Here is a 26286-nt window from a genome sequence, read left to right on the forward strand (position 1 = left end):
TTTAAATGATGTTTAATCATGTGGTTGTGATTTAAGCTATGTAAAGTATCAGATCTTAATGGCTGTGTTCACTTGCAGAAAGTTCCCAAGAAATACCACTCTTTCAATGTTCTAAATGGGAGAAACTCATAATGAGCACTGATTCTGAAAATGTCATTCTTGTAAGAGGAGTTTCCAAGGAGCTGATTGGCACCTGGTCTCTCATAGCCCTGTACAATGCTGCTTGATCCAGATTTCACAAGGCAGCACCGTAAAGAAGCTGACAGACGAGGGCAAGGACAGCATACTGGAGATTGAAAGTGTGGATGTGCACGTGTACCTCATTAAGTGCACACGTGTGTGATTGAGCCAATGTTGTTGGTGATAGTGACATGTGTGGCTCTAGCCAGATCCTCCTTGGAGGCAGAGTCTCTCTTCTCCTTGCACATCATGCTCCAAAAAGCTACAAAAGAAAATACCCACACATTATATTAACTAATCTGATTCACGTCTATCATCACTGTCATCTATTACGTCTATTACAGAAACATTTTAATATGATAACAGTGTCATATAAGGACAATTAACAATTATATGTTTACATATACTTTGGGGTTAGAAGTATAAAAAATAAACAAACATTTCATCATCAAGGATGCATTCAATTAATCAAAAGTGTCTGAGAAAACATTCATGATGATAAAAAAAGTTTTCTATTCTGGTCATCAAAGAATCCTGAGTTCATTTGGATTGATTTAAGAACATTGAAAACATTAAAAAAGCCCCCACATTTTCAAACACTAGAGAATATGCCTGTACCTGGAGGCAACAGCCCTGGCAAGGCAAATCGTTCATAGTCACCACCATAGATGTCCCTGACTAGTTTATCAACACATGTACTTTCCCCTTCTGTGGCCACTGCCAATGCCTCCTCAAAGGTGGAGCATCCAGTCAACAGGCAACAAAGCCCAAGGAATGTACCACCACCAAGACTAAAGGGGAGACAGAAAATATTATTATAGCTCCACAGTAAAATGGCCATTTATTTTGTTAAACTGTTGCAATATTATTAAGTTATAACCAACCTGGTTCCAGTAACACGCTTGTAGTTGTCTTTGGAGTATACAGCCAGTATGCTGACACCAGAGCCAGTGTTATTCTCCATGTTGTATGCCTTCTGTTCACAACAATCAGCGTCTGTTGGAAGCTAAAAATAGTAACATTCAGGTGGACCACTTGAGACCACTGAGTCAATGTACAGAACCCCCTTTATCAGGGAGTCAAGCTCATCAAGCTTCAACAGCTGCAGATTGGCCATCTAAGAGAGAAAAAGCAGCACAGAGAACAAATTAGTAAAAAAAAAAAAAAGGTTTACCAAAAATCACCTTCAGACCATTCAAGATGTAGATGAGTTTCTTAAACAGGTACAGAATATATAGGTACAAGAGAAATGTACAATTTCATCACTTGCTCACAATTGGATCCTGGGGGCTTTAAGAATAAGAGTCCAAACAACTGATAAAAACAACACAGTTCTGGATTATGGTATTTTATTTTATTTTGGTTAGAAGTGTAAAACATCTTAATGATACATTTCCACTTAGCAAGATGTTAATTAATGGGCTAAATTTGTGTGGATTACTTGAGGATGTTTTTATCAGCTGTCTTGGATCTCATTCCATGGCACCCATTCACTGCAATGGATCCATTAGTGAGCAAGTGATGTAATGCTAGTTTTTTCCAAATCTGTTCCGATGAAGAAACAAACTCATCTACATCTTGGACACTGGACACACCTTACGGAAGTCATCTTCATATTTTAATGCACCACCTCCAGTGGCACAGAGGGTGGTCTGCAGGAAGGCTGGCAGCTCATGTGTGGGAAAGCGGATGAAGTGCAGGTTGCCCTTGCGGCCCCAAAGTTTGAGGTCAGAGAGCTCCAGGTGAACATCTCATATACCTGTTTTGCCATAGGCAGTGTGTGAGGTGAGGTAGCGGCGAATGCTTTTCAGACTATCCACCTCCTACTGTTCTTCTGCTGCTGTAATGTCTTTGGGCTCAAAGTAGACCATCTTCACCAATGTGTCACCAATGTCCATGCCAAACCATGGGAAAGAAAGCTGGGGATCAATAATAGTGAAGTGACTTCAATACCTTGTGCATTTCACTTTTTTAGGAAAAAGTTAACCGTTAACTACATATGAGCTGTTTTATTTTCTGTAATTTTCATTGAGGCTGGCACATTTTCAGCCCTGTGAGTAAAATGGGACATTTCTAAATAGTGTAATTTGGGATAATTTCTAAATAGCTTAAAATCCATATTTGTGACTGCAATTTTCTAACATTAAACATTAAATAAAATGTATAATGGATTAAAAAAATAAAAAGGTAACAGAGTTATGAATTCAAATACACAACAAAACATAAGTAAAAAAAAAAAAAAAAAAAAAACATTTCTCATTAATCAAAAATAAATGTTTGTTCCTTGCACAATAAATTGAGTAGCATGATTGAATGGATGCGTTTGAAGAATAAGTCAACACGACAAAATAGAAAAAAAAAACCACACTTAAATATTACATTTTTGTTATAAAAATTCTAGCTCTGTAAGATTGTACAGTGTTCGGTCGCCTTTTGATATATAAGATTCCTGGAGAAAACCTTAAGCGCTTGTTAAATTCATCAGCTGTGAATTAGACTATAGTATTCATGCTATTCCATAAGTAAATGTATGAATTGTTTTACGTTTGATAAATTGTTTTACGTAATGATAAATGTTATCCATCGTCTAAACATTTAAGTTTATAGAGTATATTGTTTTGTACATTAATCAGTAATATGATGCCAACAGCCAGCGCAAAAATGGCTATAAAACATATGACTATTGGTTAAGCTTATTTATATATATCTGTCATTTCATCACTGTGATTTTACTGTGGCATCAGCTCCGTTAACCCTGTTACCTAGCGCCATAACAAGATGGTTCACCTACGCGGCCTGTTCTTTCTCAGCGAATCGAGCCTGAGCATCACCGGCGTCGATTTTGACATCCGCTGCTCTCGGAATGGACTGCCGCCGGCCGCTGCGCTGTCTGCACCCGGTGTAGCAATTATGCTACATGACGTTTCTGCCTTTGATTGAGGTAACCTGGGCGCTGTCGGTTCTTCTTCTTCTTGCTCCTCCACACATTCCTCGCCGTAACAGTGGAAGCCGTTCAGATCCATGTCTTTTACCAAAAAAGTCTACATCGATTGTTAGGCAGAAAAATCACTAGTAATACATATAAATGCATTGTCTGTATTTATAGTCTCCGACTATTCGTTGAAAATGTTTACGTCGCTGTGTTTACAACACAATCACAGTTACTCGAATTTCCAATGAATGCTCTTCTCCTGTGAACTGAAATCGCAACGAGCCAATCAGGTTCTCAGTTCGGTTCATACGTTCCATTATTGGCGATCACGTTGTCTTCTTCAACAGTAGATGGCGCGCTTCACATAACAACACTATAAGCATAATTTGTTAGGTAGGACATTTTATTTCAGAAACATTTTTGGAAATCATTATTGACTGTGCATAATCAAGTTGAACAGTACACAAAAGCAAAACAGTTTAGCACAAATATTCCCCCTGAAATACAGTAACTTCCCTCAAACATATAATAATCAGATAAAATATAAGACCAGGAGTAATACATACAGTGCATTTACAATCAGGTTAAATCATTTCACATCAAAAAGTGTGGATAAAGTGCAGTTTCTGATTACAAATGTCATATGAATTACATTTAAAGTGTAGACCTACACGTAATTCATTCTGAGTCATTTCCAATGTTGTTCATGTAGCAGTTTACCCTAGATAACTTGATGCTAATAATAATAATTTCTGCAGTTCAAACGATAGAGCAATGCCGCTAGCAACCCCAAAGAACACGAGTTTGAATCTCAAAGAATGTGTGAACTTAAAAATATACCTAGAATACAGTGTTCAGTCTTTTTCAACTACATATCAATACATTACTGTTGTGCACTGGATTTGGAGACTTGTGCAGACAAAACACTTACATATCAGCAATATAAACAATATAATCTTGGTACACTTGGTTTACATTTAGTTTAATCTATTTTAACAGTTATTCTACTACAGGTATAGCAGGCATTAGGAGAATACATTTTAACTTTTTAAAAAGTGGAAAGCGTTCTGTGTGTCTGCACACATTGAAACTCTTATAGGGGTCCAATGCACAGAAAATATGGGACAGTGATGGAGAAATAGTTCCTTAAGTAGAGGGTTAGGGCAATTGTCCAGTCCATGTAATGTTCCAAATGAGTTTTTCATTAATGTCTGATAGGTTATGCAACAGCTCTTTATAATAATGGTCTGTCACACACAGGATGTATTCTTGCGGCCTTACAATAATTCATGAAATTGTTGTACAATGTAATACCAGTCAAACTGGGTCCTCCAAGTGAAGTTTCTCAAACATATTTCGGAAGGAGCATGCACGGGTAATGAACACGGCCAGTTCATCAATAGTGATTACACAGTTTACCAATCAGCTCAAGAGAAAAATGCCTATAAATAATTAAGTAAGTCCTTCCCTCGTTATCTCTCGACTTCCAGAATCCCTCCGCCACCCCAATCTCGCACCTTCAGCCAAGTTTCTACCCCAGCTCAGGTAGAAGCACTCGGGGGAGCACTTTGGGCTGGGCCGGCCTCCAAACTCAGACCCCTATTCCCGGACGGGAGGGTGCCACAGGCTCAGGAGTCTCCCCGGACAGCACGCCAAATACGCATAACCTTTATTTAATTATAAGTAAATGTGAACTTGTGAAATTATTTTAAATCTCGATGGAAATCAATTTATCAGTGAAACTGATTTCACAGATGCAATGGCAGTGAAATTCATTATCGGCCCTGGCATACAAGGCATATCTTTGTAAGGCACATAGCAAACCATGATTACATATAGGCATATATGTACACGCATGAAATAATACATGAGGATAAAATCACTAAAGAGTTTGGTGAAAAAGATCATGTTGGACAACTCAAATCTCAGTCCGTTCCTCATAGCAAGCTATCCAATGGTTATAGAAGACTTGGTATATAGCACAAACATTACAGGTGACTACTTTTATTGTACGTTTTGTCTTTTTCTTCAGCACCAGTTTCTAACCACTGTTATTTCTGAAAAAGAGCAGCCTGGACATTTTACTCAAGTCCCTTTGTGTTTCATTTAAAATAAAAAAAAATCATAGGGGTTTCATGCAACACAAGAGTGAGTACATGATAACAAATTTTCATTTGTGGGTGATTTTCCAGGCCAAGAACGCTGCGGAAAGACCAATCCCTGCAGCAGCAATAAGGTGGGAGTTGTTTATTCTGAATAACTCTGGGTGCCCCTCTCCTCTCTGCTCTGGCCTAGCAGCACTGGATTCTTCCTCTCGAATGTTGATGGTGGTTGACTTCTTACTGTCATGCCCAGATGGCTCAGAAAGATGAACTGCACTTTCTGTGCTAACATAGCTCAGGGTATGCTGGTCCTCAGAAATGACTGTGTTACGTTGCAGGATGCTTGGTGGCTGACCATTCATATTTTCAGCAGATGGCTCTTCAGCATACCGGATTACATTTAGCAATGTATGACTCCCATTGAAAGATTCATAGTTGTCCTCCTCAGGCTGGTTAAGGGTCAAGGGAGCAGCACTGTATGGTGGGTCTTGCAAGGACTGAGTAGCAGAATCAAGGGAAGCAAGTGGAGCTGAGTTCTGGTCTGCAAGACTAGTAGACTCTCCAAGTTCTGTGGAAGAGTCTGCTGCGCGGCTGAACTGCAAATCATCTGTAACCACTGAGCAAGGCTCCTCTTGAAAGACAGGAAGAATCTCTGCTTTGTTCTGCTGGGGTTCTGGATGCTGAAGGACTTTAGGCTTGCTGAAAAATTCCTGGTCGATGGAAGAGAGAGAGTGCGTAACCTCAGCAGGTGCAGAAGATGTTGCCTGAGCTGTTGTGGTAGAATTTGTTGGAGCATTATTAAAAACCGGCAACCCAACAGTGTTGTTCCTCTGTGAAGAAAACAAAAGACCAAGCCACAGAAAACAACAGATTAACCATTGGGATAACTTGAAGTACAGTTGACAGCTGACCATTTTAATAATAAACTTTCTATGTCACGGATTTGCCTAAGAACAACAGTAAAGTGCTTTGGGTTGAGTATTACCTTATTTGGGTCAGAGATCTCTTCCGGCTCCTGAAATGTCCTTTGCATTCTCAATGGGAGATTAATGTCTTGGACAGGGAGTCTCTCAGAAATGTCAAAATCTATGTCTGCTGTTGGCACCTGGGTCTTTTTTGACTTCGGAGAAGTCTGGGAGGTGGTGTAAAGCTTTGTTATTTGGCTTTGAGAAGTGGAAGTGTCTGAGGAGGATGCTTGAGCACTTGAGGTGGAGAGAAGAGCTTCAGCAGAGGAGATGGTGGTTTGGTCTGTTAAAGCCAAGCCATCTGAATCATCTAAAGCTGATGTTTTGTTCTCAGCTGCCCCAGTAAGGGTTGGAACAGGTAAAGACACTTCAGAGATGGAGGCTTCAGGAAGGGAAGGTGCTTGGGAAGGAGCTACAACTGGAGGTGCTACTTCAGCTTGGGAAACTGGTTCAGGAGAAGGTGCTGGAACTGCAGTAAGAGGTTTAACAGGAGCAGGAGCTGCAATGTTGGAAGGGGCAGATGAACTTACTGGGGCTCCCCCTGAGGTTGGAATCAGCAGAGGAGGAGAGTTTGCTGGGACTGCATGAACTGTCACTGTGGTTGTGGTTGTTGTGGAACCAGATGAAGTAGAAGAAGCAGCTGGAGCAGGTGGTGGTTTGGGTGTAGGAGCAGCAGGAGCAGCATTATCTATAGATAAATAAAAAAGGCATTCATAAAATGACGCCCCTCCATTTCATAATTTGTTCTGTAGCTCTTACTTGTGTTGTTCCTGATCTTGTCATAAGTAGTGCTCATCTCATTAGCCAGTTCCCTATGTTCACAGTTCCGGAGTGCAGTGATGAACTCATCAGGCCATTTCTCACGTCTGCGTAGATTGTCCAAAAGTGTTTGCATAGCAGTGAAGTTTCCAGAAGTTTCTCTCTTGGCATTGACCTCTTCCTGCAAAAACACAAATTGAAGTAGTAAACAAAAAATAATTTACCTAAGCGTTTTACTTTTGCACATCTAGATATAATTGTCATGTTATTTGTGGTTAAATGTAGTACTGCTTACCCTATCAGTGAGTGTGAGGCATGGCAGGTGAGGTAAGATATCTCTCACTTTGACCGTTGATGAAAAACGAGCCAAATTCGGCCGTATTGCCTCGTTATAAAATTGCTCACATGTAAATGACATGTTTGCACTTATAAAGACAGAATGACAGAAAAACTGTGTTATTCAATGGTTTATTTGTATTAAATCACACTAAATCAGGGTGTCCAACTTGGTTCTGGAGGGCCACTGACTGCTGCAAAGTGTTGCTTCAACTTGCCTGAACACATCTGCATGGTAGTTTCTGGTACGCCCAGTAAGACCTTGATTAGCTTGTTTAGGTGTGTTTAATCGGGGTTGAAGCTAAACTCTGCAGCATAGTTGCCCTCCAGGAGCAGGAATGAACAACCCTACACTAAATAAAAACACATACTTGAAAATGGCTACCTGCTTTAAATTCTCAAATTTAACAGCCTTTTCTTTGTGTCCCTGAATCTGGACTCCAAATCAGACCTGGGAAAAGAATTAGAGAAAACTGTTGCAAATGTTATCTTCAAAGTTTAACGTGGCGGTTATCATTAAAACTGCGAATTAGAGTTAGACAGTTAGGCAGAGTGCAGTCTACTGACAATGCTAGAAATATGATTGCATCATCTCATATAATCCCTCCTGCTTCAGCACTTCTGGATGTGGGAAGTCTTGAAAGTGAAAACTGGTGTATGCATGAGAATTTTGGGGAAATACTTAAGTTTCCATTTTGCCTTCATTAGAAAACACTTTTAAACAATAGATGAAACAGACAACTGTATCAACTTGTGTGACATATACAGTACCGAGTACAAAACTGGTGTGAACTGGACATTACCCTGCTGGCTGAAAAATTAATGATCTCCAAAGGTCAAAGCAAAACGCAAAAAAAAAAAAAATACTGCTGTTCTGCAACCGTTGCTCCTCTTTCCCACAAAATGTTTGGTTACACATATATCTGCTGTTCCCAGAAGGAGGGAAATCATGTACAAAACTGAAAAATGACGAAAGCCAATAGAGAAGCCCTGCTTTTCTGTGGATTCCTGTTATTTGACCCGTTCAGTTTGGCTATTCACTTGAAATATTCAAATTCAATAAACTACACACAACATTTTTTAAACATAAACTACCATGACACATCTACTAATTATTATTATTTATTACTGCTATTGTCCATAGGGGAAGTCGTGGCCTAGTGGTTAGAAAGTATGTCTCCTAACCCTAAAATACCACGACTGAGATGTCCTTGAGCAAGGCACCAACCCCCAACTGCTCCGGGTGTGTGTTCACGGTTTGTGTGTGTTCACTGCTGTGTGTGTGTGTGTGTGTGCACTTTGGATGGGTTAAATGCTTAACACAAATTCTGAGTATGGGTCACCATACTTGGCTGTATGTCACGTCACTTCACATAGTAGAAAAGTAAGAAATATTATACAGTATAATATTACTTTTAATGTTTAATACCACTTTATATAAACTGAATAATAGAAAAACAATATGAATCAGAAAGTTAAAATTATAATAATTAAAAATAAATAATAACTATTTAGGCCTACCTTTTCTATTATGAGAATTATACATTCATTTGTGTTTTCAAACTAAATGTTCATGCCCCCTAAAGCCAGCTGAACCATACTAGCTCAACAATTCAGCCCAGAGACTTACCTGAGACATGACTGACAAAGCAGACCCTCACACAAACATCACCTGCATCTGTGCCACAGAACTAAAGCATTAACAAATCACAGCACATCTAGTCTTCAATCTCATAGTGAAAAGGAGGACCCAGAAAAATCATCAGAGACTGTTTTTAGTCTGAATCTTAGTCTGTTTTCACTTAAACAGCTCAGAAATTCTAATCTGTTGTCAGATTCAATGACAGTACTGCTCTTCTAAACTAAGGCACTGTAGGTGAATCCATAGTTCACGTCCCTTAGAGGTCAAACATGAAATAGTTTAACTGGAGCAGAGTTATTATCTGTCATCTTGAACGATAAGAGACGTGAGGGTTCATTTACTGTCATAAGCCACACTAAACTAGACGGTCGCAGTGATTTTGCCCAGTAAGACATGTTCCTTGATCCACATCTAATGTTGATAAAGACTTAACCCAGTCCCTACCCCAAAACCTAACGCTACTGATAATTTATTCCTAAAATCAGTGTGAAATGATAGCTGATTATCAAGAGTGTAGAAGCACCTAACCCCGATCATAAGCCTAAACTGGAGAGCTAGGCAGGTGCTGTCCTCTCTCAGAGCTAATGTGCAGTCAGCCAAGTCCGCGACTATTCACAGTTTCTAATAAATTATTATAAGGTTTAAAGCACGAGGTTGAGGTCACAATGACAGACCGCTTAATTGGCTTCTGTTCAAGGAAACTGGCAAACCTGCTCTTGTGTGGAATGTCCTCTAAACGACCGCACCATTTCCCTGTAAAATCTTGAGGAACTCTGTCAAGTACTTCGAGGTGTCCAGGAAGCACCTACCTGTCATGATATACAGCATATACTTATAAGTATGTTATACATCTGCCTGGCGTAAATGAAGAATAACGACAAAGAGCAAACTTTGAATCCCATGCAAAAGTGATTACGTAGAGTTTACAGCGAAATTTTATAATTGATATTAGAGCATGATTTTTCGATTTAGCACTCGCAGGAGTCACAAACATACAAAAGGCTACGTCAAATGTCACCAAAGGTCTTAAATAAACAAAATGTCCATTTATGTAACACGTATTGTCATGAGATAATCCGTCTGTTTGTAAGTGAAATGTCACCTCACTTTACTGGTGCGCGATTTTTATGCAAGACAGACATTAGTACACGAAACGCAAGTACAGTAAAAATTTACGCACAAAACAACTAACACTAGAAACATGAAGTGTATTTGAACTTACCCTTTAGAGGAAGGTCAGTCTGTGAGGTCCTTCGCAGATTGAGCCAAGTTTCTCTATGCACTTCTTCCGCTGAGGGTTTAAAGCTCAATCCTCCCTCCCCTTTCATCACACGCTCTTTGTCTTTTTCATTGGACCTCGGAACTGTGTATCAACTTATTACAATATAACGCCACTAAATTATCATATTTCCGTGTTTGCAAACATGATTTTGTAATCGTATTGTCTTTCAATAGGACAAGTTTAAAACCCATAACCATTATTATTTGTATTAGTTTGTTGGCAGGTGTAGTGGGCGTAGGGGACAAACTGATGTCGAAAATAAACTAAAATTATTCTAGATCAGGTAGACTTTGAAATGCATGGTTGCCTATTTATATAATTATACAGCTGTTAAAACTATGGCAGCTGTAAAAACAGATAAAGAAGCGACTGAAAGCTGATAAACTCTGAGGAAGGGCTATGATACTGAAAGTGCCGTAGGCTACCTCGATTAAATATTAAATGTGTACAAATCTTGCGTCCAATTCAACAGTAACTATGGATTTTTTTTTTTTATTTCTGTAAAGTTGGGAGTTACACGTAGTGTACACTGCGCAGACGCGCGTTATCAGACATGCGCATTTTTAGCCTATAGCCTACTTGCACATCTGCAGCAATGACAAAAAGTGACGTCTAGTCCCAAAAATAAATTCTTTAGTGATTTGAGTTACTAAAGTGAGAAAGTCTGTGAAACGGAGTTATAACAGAGTAATAATAGAATATTTGATTATTTATGTTGAGGAAACGGTTGGTCCTTGGCAATATGCAAGTGCCCTCATTTATGTACCAATGGCCAGTTCACCAAGTCACCCCAGTGTATATTTCACTAAATGGCCAGTAGATGGCCCTGTTTATTCAGATTTTTTTTATTTCGTCTCTATCCCCTCCACTTCAATTCCCACAGTGACTGCATGTTTCACTCTCTTCACGGGTAATGGCTATTATACTACAGAAAATACATAATATGAGCATTTCCTAGGGCTACAGCCAATCTCTTGTGTTTGTGTGTGTATATGGGCCACTGAAACCAGAATACTGTGCATGATAAATCACTGGACTTATGTTTATCTCCAACATAGTAAATACAATACTGTACTATTTAAACCATAATTTTTCATACTCTATGAGCCTAAAGTGAATAGCTGCCTAATATTGAGTGTATAAATAGTTGTACATTTTATAGTTAATACTTTTGGCAAAGACAGAATGTACTAGATTAGTGGCATCATAGGCTTATGTCATGGAAACTTGCTATGCAAACAAAAAAATCTGCCAAGTAGCCTGTCATATTATTAATTGTGATTAAAATTGTTTACATAATGTATGTGTGTGTACTGTGTATATTTATTATGCATGTATAAATACATACATACAGTATTTATTTTGAAAATATTTACATGTATTTATTAATATTATATATAAATATTTTATATATAAATATACACATGTGTGTATTTATATATACATAATAGATATACACAGTACACACACACACACATATCCTGTAAACAAAAACTTTTATTTTGGATGCAGTTAATCAACAATAATCATTTGACAACACTATTGCCAAGCTGCTATAAGTAATATATAACTGTGCAAAATATGTTTAGCTTAGTAAATCGACCCTAACTGACAAGCTCCTAAGTAAAACTGTGCATAAGCATTTGCTCGTGAATTCCAATCTCATTTGCGGACATTATGCATTGCTGGCCTATATATTGCATGCATGTCACAGTATGAATTCACCATTGAATGTTAAATGTCAGACGGTATTGTAGTAACCAAGCAGGCTTTTAGTTGAAAGAACAGGAACCTTTTAAAAGCACGTCTTGCAAAAAGCACCTAAAGCTAATCATTCATTTGGCTCTAATAGAGCCTACACTAAAATAGCATCCACTGTGAGCTCTTGACCAACAATATAGCATGCTCTCATGGTTTATGTGAGCATGGTCCTTCCTTTTATATCTAATCTTTTGATACCACATACAAATAAAAACATATATTAAATATATAGTATATAGTAAGAAAAAATGCAAGCATATTTCTATGAAACAAATCACATTTGAAATGTTTCGAACTATTATCACCTACATTCTAAGTTGCATTTGAAATCCATCAAAAGGGGAGTACAAAATACACATTTTGAAGCATATTTTTATTGTTAACATATACTTAAAACATTTCTTAGTGAAACAGATTCTGAGTCGGAACATACATTAATTAAATACACAACAGACTAAACAGAAGCAGACTATAAAATAAGTTTTGATTTACTTCTTAAAAAGAAAAACCTTTTTGGCCTTGTGCAACTATGCAGGGCAATCAGAAAAAGGTTTTCATATTCAATACATACATTTAGTCAATACATGACTGCACAGTTTATTACAAGCTTGGACCAGCTTAGATTCAACTATCATTCTCCAAAACAAAACTAGCATCTTAAACTGGATTTTCCCACACAGACATAACAGAGGTCAAAGGTTAGAGTTTAACGTTGCTTTGATTCAGTCGTTCCCATGGTAACGGGTCACTATCCTCTGTGACTGTAGTGTTTCGCCGTTCGCTCCAGAAGTGCTCGAGATCTGGAAGAGTTTGACAGGATGCATCTGAATGCCGCTCTTTTCTGGTCACACATCCTCGCTCATCCAACACTCTCATAACAACTGTGCGCATCTCATTTCCATTCCCCTCAAGTTTTATTCTGTGTTTATCACGTCGGCAAGCCAACAGTGAACACAGATTGCTAAGACTTTCTCTGAGGGGCACATGCATGGTCAGAAGAATGATGGGAAAGAACATGCTACTCAAGTAAACGCACACCTGAGCGAAAATCAGCAAACCGACTGATGGTTTGCAGCTTTCGCCGGATCTATGGTGCATCCACACCCAAGAGACCCACTCGGGAAGCAACATCAGCGTGTTTAGGGCGATGACGCATAAATACATCAAAGAATGCTCATATTGACGTGCAAGAGATGACTCCTCGTGGGAACTCGGTTTGATGAGGAAGATGGTCCTGATGTGGCACACAGCAGAGAGGATGACTGGAAGAACGTAGATGCCCAATGGTAGCATCTTACTGAAAACTCTCATTGCATCTTGGGAGTGAAAAGATGATTCGGATACACACAGACTGATATTTCCCTCTTCTTTTAACCTGGAAAAAACTATATCAGGAACTGGAAACAAGAGTGCAACCGTCCATATGATTATTAAGGTGATCACAACGTTCTTTTGACGAAAATTGGACTGCTCCTGAGGATGACTGGAAAAGTTATGGCGTGCTTGACTCGTAGCAAACAGTGTAAATGCTTTTACCGCCAGACAGCTGTGCTGAATCCACTCAGTAGTTCTGCAAGCCAGTAGTCCAAGTGTCCAAGTGCGCTTGTAGTATGTGATTGCGCGCACAGGAGCGCACACAGAGAGTATCATCAAGTCGGTTGCGCTCAAGTTGGCCAGCATCACATTAGCCTCAGATGCACTCTGGCTGATGAAAACGTAGATTAGTACCACAAGCACCAAAACATTCCCACCGATCCCAAGCCCACTGATTGTGCTGAGAATAGCTGGTATGATTATTTTAGTATCTTCCCCTTCTAACTGCTGAACGCCACCATCAAAGCTCACTAATGTGCTGTTCACTGCCATGTTGAACTCCATGAGATGCAATCCAGTGGGAACTACTCTGATGTGGATGCACTTCGCTGTGCTGAATTTCCTTAGTTAAGCACGCCTGATTGCAGATATTTTAAAAGATGCCATTCAGTGTCGTCAAGCATCAACGTCATCGTAGCTGAAGGGAAACAAACCCAGATTTGTCTGCTGTGCATTTGAAGCATATAATGGCATCTCCCTTTTTCTCCATGGCACTGCTTGAATGAAGTAAACAAGCAACAACTACAGTTGGAAAAAGCTTCCTCTTGTACTTCTTCTGGATTGTGCTTTGCTAATGTCTGAATTGTTACATAAATACAAAAAATGTGACATAATCTTTCGGATAATTATCAAAGCATATATAGGTCTCATTGCAAACTTCTCCACTTACGATAGATCACCAAAAAATGATAATCTACTAAATGTACTCAGCCCATCCAAGATACAGAGGTGGTGCATTTAAATATGAGGACGACTTGGTGTGTCCAAGTTCACTTTGTTGCACTTACATTTTTTATATGATCTGTTTAAAGGAATAAAAAAAAAAAAAAAAAAAAAAAAAAAACAAAGCTGAAATGATTGCCTCAGGCCATCCAAGATGTAGATGAGTTTGTTAATTCATCAGAATGGATTTGGAGAAATTAAGCATTCTATCACTTACTCACCAAAGGATCCTCTGCAGTGAATGGGTGCCATCAGAATGAGAGTCCGAACAACTGAGAAAAGTATCACAGTAATCCATAAGTAGAGTCCAGTCCATCAGTAAAGTCTTGTAAAGTGATCACATTATCATTAAGTTATTTTAACTTTAAACTTAGACTGTGCCAAAATATGTGTTCATATGGTGAAATAGGCCATCCCCTGTTGTCCTCTAAATCCACCAACATGTTTGTTTAGAACTGTTATGGACAGTTTTCGCTTGTAAAAGTCCATGGTATGGGCATATTTGTCTCCAGATTCACGTGTGCTGACTTTTTTTCTGGAAAACGTAATATATATATATATATATATATATATATATATATATATATATATATATATATATATATATATATGTATATATATGTATATGTATATATGTATATATATATATATATATATATATATATGTATATATATGTATATATATATATATATATATATATATATATATATATATATATATATATATATATATATATATATATATATATATATATATAATTTATTCATTTTTTTTAGCCAGAAGCAACAGTTTTATGTAAAAAAACTTCTTGAAGATGTTTCTTACAAACATGCAGCTTGTTGCATCACAAGATGTTAACTGATTAATTGTCATGTGGATTGCTTGTGGATTATTGTAAAGTCTTTTCTCAGTTGTTTGATCTCTCATTCTGATGGCACCCATTCACTTCAGAGGATCCATTGGTGAGCAGATGATGTAATGCTAATTTTACTTTTTTTTTTCTCAAATCTGATGAAGAAACAAACTCATCTACATCTTGGATGGCCTGAGGATGAGTAAGTGTCCAGCAAATTTTCATTTTAAGATTAACTATTCCTTAACAGACTTGTTAATAAATTGATTAATTACTAAGAAATATTAATACACATTTATACTGTTAAGTTAGGGGAAACTTGAATTTATTTTATAGATGAAAACAAAAAAGTGCCTTGTTAGTACACTTATATGTTTATTTTTTTAGTATGTTTATTCTGTCTGTATTGAAGCATCTCGTGGCTCAGAGCCCCTGAAGTCATTCTCTCAGAGCTGATTTTTTTCTGGGCCAGTGTGTATATGTGCTTTCTTCTTGTTGTGACATGGTGCCCTTGGCTTGGCTCTCGCAATTTCCAACAAAGAAAGAGCAAAAAACTGTATGCTTAATGTACGCAGGTCAGCCGAAGCAGTTATTTTTATTTCTCTTGGAGAATTTCCCGGATGGTGAAAGTAATGTTTTTACTTGAGGGATCAACTTTTATGGGAGATGTGGCATTCACACACACAATCTTGTTTTCTCTCTCTGCTGTCAGCCAGTGCTTTTAGATGCATGTATTGCATGCCCCTGGGTCATAAGAAATCTCTTAATAACACTCTTTGACATAAACAATGTGAAAATCAGGGAAGCATATTCGATGGAGTGAAATCTCAGCAGCAAATCAGTGAGAATTTTCTTTTTCATTTGGAAAACATCAAAATATGATCTCTGACTGAGACAAACATATAGATAAACAAACCCTTCATCTATCCAATTCAGTCAAACTGCTACGTAGGGTGACAGAGATGTTGGAATCTATCCCTGCATGGAGATGGCCAGTCCATTGCAGGGCTTAAAAATACTTTCCAGTGCAAAATATAATTTGAAGTGTGTATAATTCCTATGCATGGAGCATTGTAATATAGACCGATTTTAATGACACTTTTCTGACTTGTCTTACGTTGAAGATTATCTGTTATTTTAATTTTGTAATTCATTAATGTATAAGATTTTATAATTGGTTTGGGGGTAACTAAATGTTTCATTATTTTCTGTAAATGATTTATAAAACAACTAAGTCATTTTATAGATGATGTGAATTAACAAATTTGTATGCAATTTGAAAATTATATTCTATGTATTCATGTAACATTTTGCAACAGTTCAATAAATATCAAATTACGCAAACTAAATACCAAAAGACCTACATTAGTAACAAGTCAAATGACACAAAAATATTAATTAATTTGCGAATGTGCAGTATAAAATCTAAATTTTCCATGGTCTGAATGAAAAAAGTAATGCATGTTTATCCGAAAGAGGGCAGCAAAGTACAAAAAGATAAATACCATAACTAGGCTACTTTAAAAAGTAATTATGTATTACTATAATAAAACGTAATTTTAAGTCAGACTATGTTGTGGAGTTTATTTTGGATAGTTACATGAAGGGGTCATTGTCTTCTGACAGAGATAACCATTTTTTTATATTAATATGATGGCTTTGAGGCAAGTTGTTTCACACTGGAACAATAATATTCAATCCAGAAGTAACTGTAAACTGACGTATGGCGTTTTTTTCCATATCCTAGCCATTTTGTCTAGCAAGAGAACACTTTAAGTAACTTAAAAGACACTTTTAGACATATATAATATAATATAATATAATATAATATAATATAATATAATATAATATAAAAAGGTGAAAACTCAGCTCCAAAGCTGGATCAAGTAACGTATGTTTAATGAGAGTTTAAGCCAAATTCTGAAGGACTTTGGTCATGCATGAGCTGAGTTTAACACCCCTGCTTTATACTTTATACACGCCTAGAGTAAGTGGGACACAGTGGAAAGTGGAACGCCATACGCGCGGAAATAGCATCGTTGTTATCTTGATTCACGCGCATATCTTTTATGCACAGCATTCGCGCGCTAATCTCCTCGGTTATTTGTGTGGTGTATAATAAAAAGCGCTTATCCCGCGTTCTGGCCGCAGGGCGGGATTTTTCCCACAAATAAACTGCTCAGCACATAACCAGGTGTCCCGGACGTTATTGAAAAAAAAAAAAAAACGAAACTGACTGAAATTAAAAAGGCGAAAAGTTAAATGAAATGAAGAGTTCAATTGGGAAGAGATGAAGAATGAATAGAAGTCATTGTAGATAACGCATACACTATTTGCTCATCTATTTAACATTCATTGAATTGAATAATCCGACCTTATTATCGTAAATAGCCTGCATATTTACCATGAATATGCTAATGCTTGTTTGCTGCAAGCAGTCTATGGTGTTTTATATACACATACACACATATATATATATATATATATATATATATATATATATATATATATATATATATATATATATATATATATATATATATATATATATATATATATATATATATATATTTTTTAATCAATATGCATATAGGTTCACAACATCGGCTGCAGCTCTATAGAGAGAAACTGATTTAAGAGGAGCGGAGTAGGCCTATCCTTTGTCTTCAGCCATCTTCTGATTGCCTCTGTTCTAGCCATTTCTAGCTGTTCGCCCGAGGCCAGGCAAGTTACATTTCAATCAGCAGATTCTTTGGAAAGTCATTACCCCAAACTAGACGCTGAAAGGCATGACGTCATTAGCTCAACTCAGCGCTCATTAATTGGCTGTCACTTTGCATAGGGACGCGCTTGGGCCCTCGGCCAAACACCCGTTTTATCTTTCTCTTTTAAGGAAAAATAATAGACAATTTATCATTAATCTAAAGCTAGAAATATTAACAAGTTAAATGTCATTTCCTGCGCTCCATTGTGTTAATCCTCTCCTGTTGCTTTCTGCCTGCAAGTGTTTCCTGAAACTCAGAATGTTCTCTGGTTGCTGCTTTACACGTCCCCTATATAAAAACATATATTAAAAAACATATTTTACCCTTCCATATTAGCCTAATAATATAATATAATATAATATAATATAATATAATATAATATAATATAATATAATATAATATAATATAATATAATATAATATAATATAATAGTACCACTACATAACAGCCCAGTTTTGTTTAATGAATGTACATTTTTTATTATGATAACAGTAACATTTTCCCATGAGATTATGCTCAGTTTAAAATCGAAGGCCGTGGGTAGCTAGGTTAATGACGTTTAGCTTTCATTCACCTAGCAGATGCATCACTACCGATCTGTTTGAGCACAAATCAATCAGAAGTCAAGGGCAAAGTCCAAAACAACGGCAGACCCACAATTCACTCAGATTAACAGAGCAGAGTTTAAAACAGTGATGCCAGACGAGCATGTTCATAAATGATCTAAAATCCTTTTGATTAATGCACAGAGATATTCGCCTTTAGCTTTGGCACAATGTGGTGGCTCGCGGTCGCGGAGATGATGGCCTCCCACTAAACAAATAAACAAATGACACACCTAAACCTGCAGACGCTCTTCGATTAGCTCCTGAGTTTAATCCAGGGTCACACAGACGTGAAGCATGTCGGTGGGTCAATATGAACATGGGAAGAATACTTCTGATGAAAAGTAAAAGTAAAAAAGTTACAGTTTTGCTGTATTGCTGATAATATATCTTTATCCTTTAACCAAATATGTTCCCTTGGCTCAAGGGCAAGGAATCTTTAACAGTTTCATAATCAATATTTCTGCTGAGGTTCATCTCCCTTGACCTTGCTGTGACCGTGACAATAGACGTTGTAACAGAGATGAGGAGGAAGGTTGGTGTGTGCTTTTTGTTTCCAATTATCTCTTGTTATACTCAGTCATCTTACACATAAATGCACACAGATGGACAGGAGGATTACAATTTATGATGTTTGTGGAGATATGCCACCCATGATCATGACCACAGACCCGGTGACCTTTGACCTGTCACCTCTAACCTGCTCAAATGTGTCTGCTCATTGTGGCGTCCAATCACAATAGACCTCAAGATCAAACCCAAGTGTCTATTTGCCTTGTCTAAGCTGTTAGATAAACACTGAAGATCACTGACAGATTGGACCATTATGATTCAAAAACAGACCCTCATTCAAACTCCACAGCACATTTAGCTCAAAAACCAAAAGCAAATTTAGTCTTTTGAAATTCGTGATTGAAATTAAGTGAGCTATTCTAAGGAGACATCTGTCATAGAAAAATACAGAGCTACTTGGGAAAGTGTGCATAAATATGCCTCATACATATTTGTTGTTTTTTCTTTTTATTCTCAATATTGAAGGCCATTATTTGCATTAAAGCAATTTTCTTTCTTTGGTGTTTACAATCTGCTGTTGAATGTGCGATTTTGAGACTTTGAACACTGTAGTGGATCACTGGTGGCCCGTCATGGGGTCAACTTTGTAAATGGAACTTGTAACTTATTTGTAACGTTTTAGTTTATATCTCAGATTAATAATAGGGCTGGTCCAAATACCAATTTTTGAGCTTCAAAGCTTCGGTAGTAAACAACACTGAATATTGGAAGCTTCAGAGGGAGCCTGCTGAACATATTCTTCTCTCAAATAAAGGCAGGAATCTCTGTGTGTGTATCTGTCTGTCTGTTTGCATTTATATTATGTCGAGAACTGTTCATCCAATTGACTTCACGCGAGGCGGGTGTATTGTTGCAGACCGAAGGGAGTGCAGTGTCGAATTTTGGTTGCAAAATGGACATGCAACACGTTCAGAATTAATCAGCTTTTAATAAACTAAAGAACAGCGCAATCCAGAAGTGGCGCACCTCATGTGGTAGGGCTTATGCTCAGAGAATGGACACTGCACTAGTGATACCAAACACACAGATCTGTTAAGAACAATACTTTTAATGTAGACAAACTATTAGACTGTGCTACTGTATGTTTTTTTTATACTTTTTTTTTATGACTGCTGTGTTTGCAAGTAGACGTTTTTTTTCATGTGTAAAATTACTAATTAACATGGCAGATTAAAGCAGCTCGTTTATTTTACACCAACAATATTCTATAGGCTTACTACTTACAGAACTCAGATGATTTTTTGAACTTGATGTGCTGTTGTGGTAGGACATTTTCTAATTGTATATCTGGGACACTAGCACCCTGCATTTCAGCCCGGGCAACAGGCCTTGACTTTTTTACGCCCCTCTGGCCCGTTTTAGGCTTCTCCTAATTTTTGTATTTAAGACATCAATCAATTAGTCAAAAAATTGCTGAACGATGTATAGGTGCATCTCATTAAATTAGAATGTTGTGGAAAAGTTAATTTATTTCAGTAATTCAACTCAAATTGTGAAACTGTATTAAATAAATTCAGTGCACACAGAATTAAGTAGTTTAAGTCTTTAGTTCTTTTAATTAACAACTCACAATTAACAAAAACCCACCAATTCACATCTCAACAAATTAGAATACTTTCATGAAATCAATAAAAAAAAATTAGTGAAGTGTTGGCCTTCTGGAAAGTATGTTCATTAACTGTACATGTACTCAGTACTGTGCTCGTTTTGCTTTAATTACTGCCTTAATTCGGCGTGGCATGGCGGTGATCAGTTTGTGGCACTGCTGAGGTGTTATGGAAGCCCAGGTTTCTTTGACAGTGGCCTTCACCTCATCTGCATTTTTTTTGGTTTCTTGTTTCTCGTTTTCCTCTTTACAGTACCCTATTTATTATATTTCTAATTCTTTATGGGGTTCAGGTCTGGTGAGTTTGCTGGCCAGTTAAGCACGCCAACACCATGCTCATTTAACCAACTTTTGGTGCTTTTGGCAGTGTGAGCAGGTGCCAAATCCTGCTGGAAAATGAAATCAGCATCTTCAAAAAGCTGGTCAGCAGAAGGAAGCATGAAATTGTTGCTTCAAAATTCCTTGATAAAGGTGTGAAGTGACCTTGGTTTTCAAAAAACACAATGGACCCACACCAGCAGAAGACATTGCACTCCAAATCATCACAGACTGTGGAAACTTAACACTGGACTTCAAGCAACTTGGGCTATGAGCTTCTCCACTCTTCCTCCAGACTCTAGGACCTTGGTTTCCAAATGAAATACAAAACTTGCTATCATCTGAAAAGAGGACTTAAGATCACTGGGCAGCAGTCCAGTTCTTCTTTTCCTTAGCCCAGGTAAGACGCCTCTGACATTGTCTGTGGTTCAGGAGTGGCTTAACAAGAGGAATACGACAACTGTAGCCAAATTTCTTGACACGTCTGTGTGCCTTGACCCCAGACTCAGTCCATTCCTTGTGAAGTTCACTCAAATTCTTGAATGGATTTTGCTTGACAATCTGAGGCTGCGGTTCTGCATCTAACTGACAAACCGAGTGTGCAAATACATTTATGACCAGATAAAGTGATTTAAAGTAGTTTAATCAGGAGTCATTTTTATACGGTGCATGCAAAATATAATTAAGTAAGAATACATATATGCTGGGAAATTTTTCAATTAACATGTGAACTCAACTTAAAGCCTTGTGTAGCATAAACCAAACTGAAATTAGCAAACTGTAATAAATTTAAACATGTTTTTCAAAATCTTTAAAAAGTAATCGCTTTCAGTCAGTTATGCTAGTAACAGTGCACATTATGTAGTCCTATTGTACATTTTCCTAAAGGCCACGTATGATGTTGAAAACTCTTTTAAATTGCAAATGACCATGAAACTCTTAACAAGTCTTCCTCTTCCTCATGCATTTAACTTCTATTTCTAAGTGGATTGCATGAAATAAAATTAAATTGTGACAAAATGTATTGAACTGGGCTGCTACACTAAATTAATTAAAGGGTTAGTTCACCCAAAAATAGAAATTATGTCACAAATAATTCACCCTCATGTCGTTCCAAACCCGTGAGACCTCCGTTCATCTTTGGAACACAGTTTAAGATATTTTAGATTTAGTCCGAGAGCTCTCAGTCCCACCATTGAAACTGTGTGCATGGTACTATACTGTCCATGTCCAGAAAGGTAAGAAAAACATCATCAAAGTAGTCTATGTGACATCAGAGGGTCAGTTCGAATTTTTTGTAGCATCGAAAATACATTTTGGTCCAAAAATAGCAAAAACTACGACTTTATTCAGCATCGTCTTCTCTTCCGGGTCTGCTGTGAGCGCGTTTAAAACACTGCAATTTAGTCATATCAGGTTCGCGAAAGAATCATTTGATGTAACCGGATCTTCTTGAACCAGTTCACCAAATCGAACTGAATCGTTTAAAATGGTTCGCATCTCCAATTAGCATTATTCTGATTCTGATTCTGTCCTAATGTTATGAGCGCGGGTAAACCAATGATAAACAAATGACGTCATTACGTCGAGCGCAATAGAACTGGTGAACCATTTTCTTCAACTGGTTTATTGAATCGAACTGTCTGAAAGAACTACTGGTGATCCGAAAACCGATGCAACCGGTTCTTCACTCGAAAACGAGTCAGTTGTTCGTTCATTATCTGGCTCGGCTCGGTGTTCATCTTCAGTTCTCTCTTCACAGCAGTTCAGTCAGTGTACTGTTTGAGTAAATGAATTACTCCGGGATATTGGTTTGTTTTAACTCAGAGGGAGTGTCAGCCACATTAAAAAAATTTACAGCTTAAGTCATTTGTGGATTAATGCTTATTGGAGACGCGAATCGTTTCAAATGATTCATTTCAATTTGGTGAACTGGTTCAAGAAGATCTGGTTACATCGAATAATCTGGATATCACTAAATTGCAGTGTTTTGAAATCTTACTTCAGACCCGGAAGAGAAGACAATGCTGAATAAAGTCGTAGTTTTTGCTATTTTTGGACCAAAATGTATTTTCAATGCTTCAAAAAAATCTAACTGACCCTCTGATGTCACATGGACTATTTTGTACACATGTAAGGTTTTTCTTACCTTTCTGGACATGGACAGTATATCGTACACACAGTTTCAATGGGACTGAGAGCTCTCGGACTAAATCTAAAATATCTTAAACTGTGTTCTGAAGATGAACAGAGGTCTTACGGGTTTGGAAAGACATGAGGGTGAGTTATTAATGACAATTTAGATTTTTGGATGAACTAACACTTTAAGAATTTTAGTTATAGAAAATCATAGTATATATATATATATATATATAATGTGTGTGTATATATATATATATATATATATATATATATATATATATATATATATATATATATATAATGTGTGTGTGTATATATATATATATATATATATAATGTGTGTGTGTATATATATATATATATATATATATATATATATATATATATATATATATATATATAATGGTAGATTTATTTATATAATGGTAAATATATATTTTTAAGTTTAAGATCTGGGTAACATGATCGCTTGCCTTGAACTCATATGGGTTTCCTTTTTATCGGATGATTGACATGAGAGGTTGTGAAGTGCCGCTTGTTCCCACAAAACGCTTCCGCGCACAGTTTAGCGGATAATTAAATTCTAAATCGAGTTAAACCGCTCAAAGAATATATTGATGCCTCTAGTTTGTAAGTCGACACCTCGGGTAAAGCCCTAGGACACAGAAAAGCGCAGCGGGCGGCCAGCTGCGTCAAACAAGTGTGCGCTGATTGAACACCGAGCACGACGCCAGTCGGATGCAGGACAAGGCCGCGAGACGCGTCTGCAGTCTCACGAGCTGTTTTGACAGGGTAAGATCCGTCTGACCGAGCGGAAACACCACATATTATCAATCCACTTGTTTGAGAATATCAAAATTGGGTTTGTTCCCATAAGACCACCAGTCCAAACATAATTAGCAGACTCAGCAAAACAATGGGACACTTAAGCTTAACTTTCCTTCAGCTAAGTTTTTGCAGGCCTAACGTTACTTCTGAGGGAGGCTTTACTGTCTTCCACAAAATATTAAGGAGCACAACGGGTTTCAACAATGATGATAAGAAATGTTTATTTAGCAACAAATTAGAATATAAGAATGTTTTCTGAAGGATCATGTGAGGCATGAAATATTATGCTGAAAATTCGTATTTGCCAAACTACATTAAACTTCTATTTTGTTTGTTATAAATGCTCATATAGCTAATGGAAATAATCTGTGTATGCCTGCAAGTTTATTTAAATATCTGATTGAGTGACAGGATGTGTGTTAGCCACAGCTGTTCAAGGCAGCTTGTTTAAAAGTAGATTGGGTCAGGTTGTATATGAGTTTAGATGAATGAGGAATTTCATTACGTAGAAGCTTCTCTGTGGTTCTGATCCCTGATTAAGGATCTAATTACACAGTTTAGACTGTAAGTGGTCTATTTGCACTTTGGTGCTGGAATAGAACCCTTTCCAGATTAGTATGTATGAGTGTAAGTGTGTGTGTGTGGTTGTGTGTTTCTCTTGGCCCAGATAGTGAGCTTATGAATGTCAGCTGCACCTCTGTGTCTCCACTGTCATTTAGCAAGCGCGCGCACAAGTGTTTAGTGAGTATGTTTGATCAAACTGAAGACAATACATGTGAGGGTTTTTTGTGGGCAGATAACTGTCTCTAGAAGCTTATAATATGTGATTGACATCTTACCTCTAAGAATAGAATAGTTAGTAGAAGTTAATTGGGTCTAAAGTAAGACATAGTCATTAGGGAGGCAGCTCTTTTTCTTCTTTAAATTGTCATTAATGTGAATAAAAGCAAAGATTGAGAGATTACTGTGAAAATTATATTGTAACATTGGTGTTATCAATTGTTTTCATATTTGCTTGTCATTTATTGTCTTGAACCATTTACATTAAAATTTTTGGATCAAAGACCCATAGCACCAAAGTATAAAAAAATTAAAGTTTTAAATTTAGTTTTTCACCCCATACATTAGGCTGTGTTCTGTTTAAAAATATTGCTTTTCTGAGCAAACAATAATGACTGTCATATATTTTCACCATGATTTACAGAAAACTAAAATGGCATTCAGTGTAAAGGCGGGCGTACACAGTGCGATTTTTGCTGTCGTACGAGTTCGCATGCGATTTTTTTCAATTGTGTGGAAATCGCGTATTCTCGTATGGTCGCGGCTCGTATCATTTGCGATGAATTACGAGCCGAGCAGAGTGGCTTATTACGAGCACTTCCCGACCTCCCGATCATTTTTAAACATGTATAAAAAGTTTGTGAGCTATCGGTTTGAATTCGTGCCATTTGTGCTGTTGAACGAGCCGATTTGTTGATTTATCTGAAGTTGACCAATCACGAACTAGGAAAACCACAGAAGAAGAAAGACGAAGACGGCAGCTGAAGTCTGTCAGGAACAGCGAGCGCTGTATGATGTTTCTAGCAACGTATTCCAATGCCTTCTCTCTCTCTCTCTCCCTCTCTCGCTCACACACGCATATGTAGTTTACAGGGACTCTCCATAAACGTAACGGTATTCTATACTGTATATCCCCATACACTACCTCTATCCATCACGGAAAATGCATGTTTAAATTTTCTATTAAACACCGTATAGTATTTTTTAAAGCCATTTGGTTTACGAGGGCACAGTAATTGTTCTCATAAACCATGTTTGCATTTTAATACCCATTTCAGATATTTATAAACCATATACAAGAACACACACACAGGGTAACCAAATGTCCCGGTTTCCTATTGCTGAAAAATAACCTGTACGTGTAGGAAACAGTCACGGCTCGTATCAATATTTTATATGCAGTTATAAGAGAGGGAGAGCAGTTATATTAGGCGCGTTCCACTTGAAGCACCGCTGCACGCACAGAATGATCACCTGTATGACATCAAAGTACCGCGAGAGCGATTCGAATGCATTGGATATGTGTGCTCTCTTATCGCTCTCGCGGTAATGTCATACAGTGATCCTTCTGTGCGTGCAGCGCTGCTTCAAGTCGAACGCGTCTATCAACTTCGTGCGATTGCTTCTGGAATTCGCAGGTTGTAAAATCGTGTCGTATATCATCTCGTCCGTACGATTTTCAGATAAACTCACTCGTGCCGTGTGCGTGGACATACGATCTTCCGACCATCCGAATTCGCACCGTGTACGCCCGCCTTAA

At 37.5% G+C, this 26286-nt stretch overlaps 1 protein-coding gene and 1 pseudogene across 3 annotated transcripts; both read right to left on the reverse strand.

Annotated features, from left to right (window-relative positions):
* Positions 1 to 193: 193 nt before the first annotated feature.
* On the reverse strand, positions 194 to 3342 carry LOC113057045 (pantothenate kinase 1-like; annotated as a pseudogene).
* A 1854-nt stretch (positions 3343 to 5196) lies between these two features.
* LOC113057046 (flocculation protein FLO11-like) lies at positions 5197 to 10212 on the reverse strand. Of its 3 annotated transcripts, XM_026224063.1 has the most exons (7): positions 10139 to 10174; positions 9627 to 9725; positions 7660 to 7725; positions 7234 to 7363; positions 6939 to 7119; positions 6200 to 6867; positions 5197 to 6044 (listed from the first exon to the last, which is right to left on the reverse strand). In XM_026224063.1, exons 4-7 carry the CDS (start codon positions 7354 to 7356, stop codon positions 5283 to 5285), a joined length of 1734 nt encoding a protein of 577 aa, XP_026079848.1. In that variant the 5' UTR covers positions 7357 to 7363; positions 7660 to 7725; positions 9627 to 9725; positions 10139 to 10174; the 3' UTR covers positions 5197 to 5282. The 3 variants fall into 3 exon arrangements, with proteins under 3 accessions (XP_026079848.1, XP_026079846.1, XP_026079847.1); XM_026224061.1 differs by lacking the exon at positions 9627 to 9725 and having other exon boundaries at positions 10139 to 10212; XM_026224062.1 differs by lacking the exon at positions 9627 to 9725 and having other exon boundaries at positions 7646 to 7725; positions 10139 to 10212.
* Between the last annotated feature and the right edge of the window lie 16074 nt (positions 10213 to 26286).

This window comes from Carassius auratus, chromosome 38, assembly GCF_003368295.1.
Source record: "Carassius auratus strain Wakin chromosome 38, ASM336829v1, whole genome shotgun sequence".
Lineage (NCBI taxonomy): Eukaryota > Metazoa > Chordata > Actinopteri > Cypriniformes > Cyprinidae > Carassius > Carassius auratus.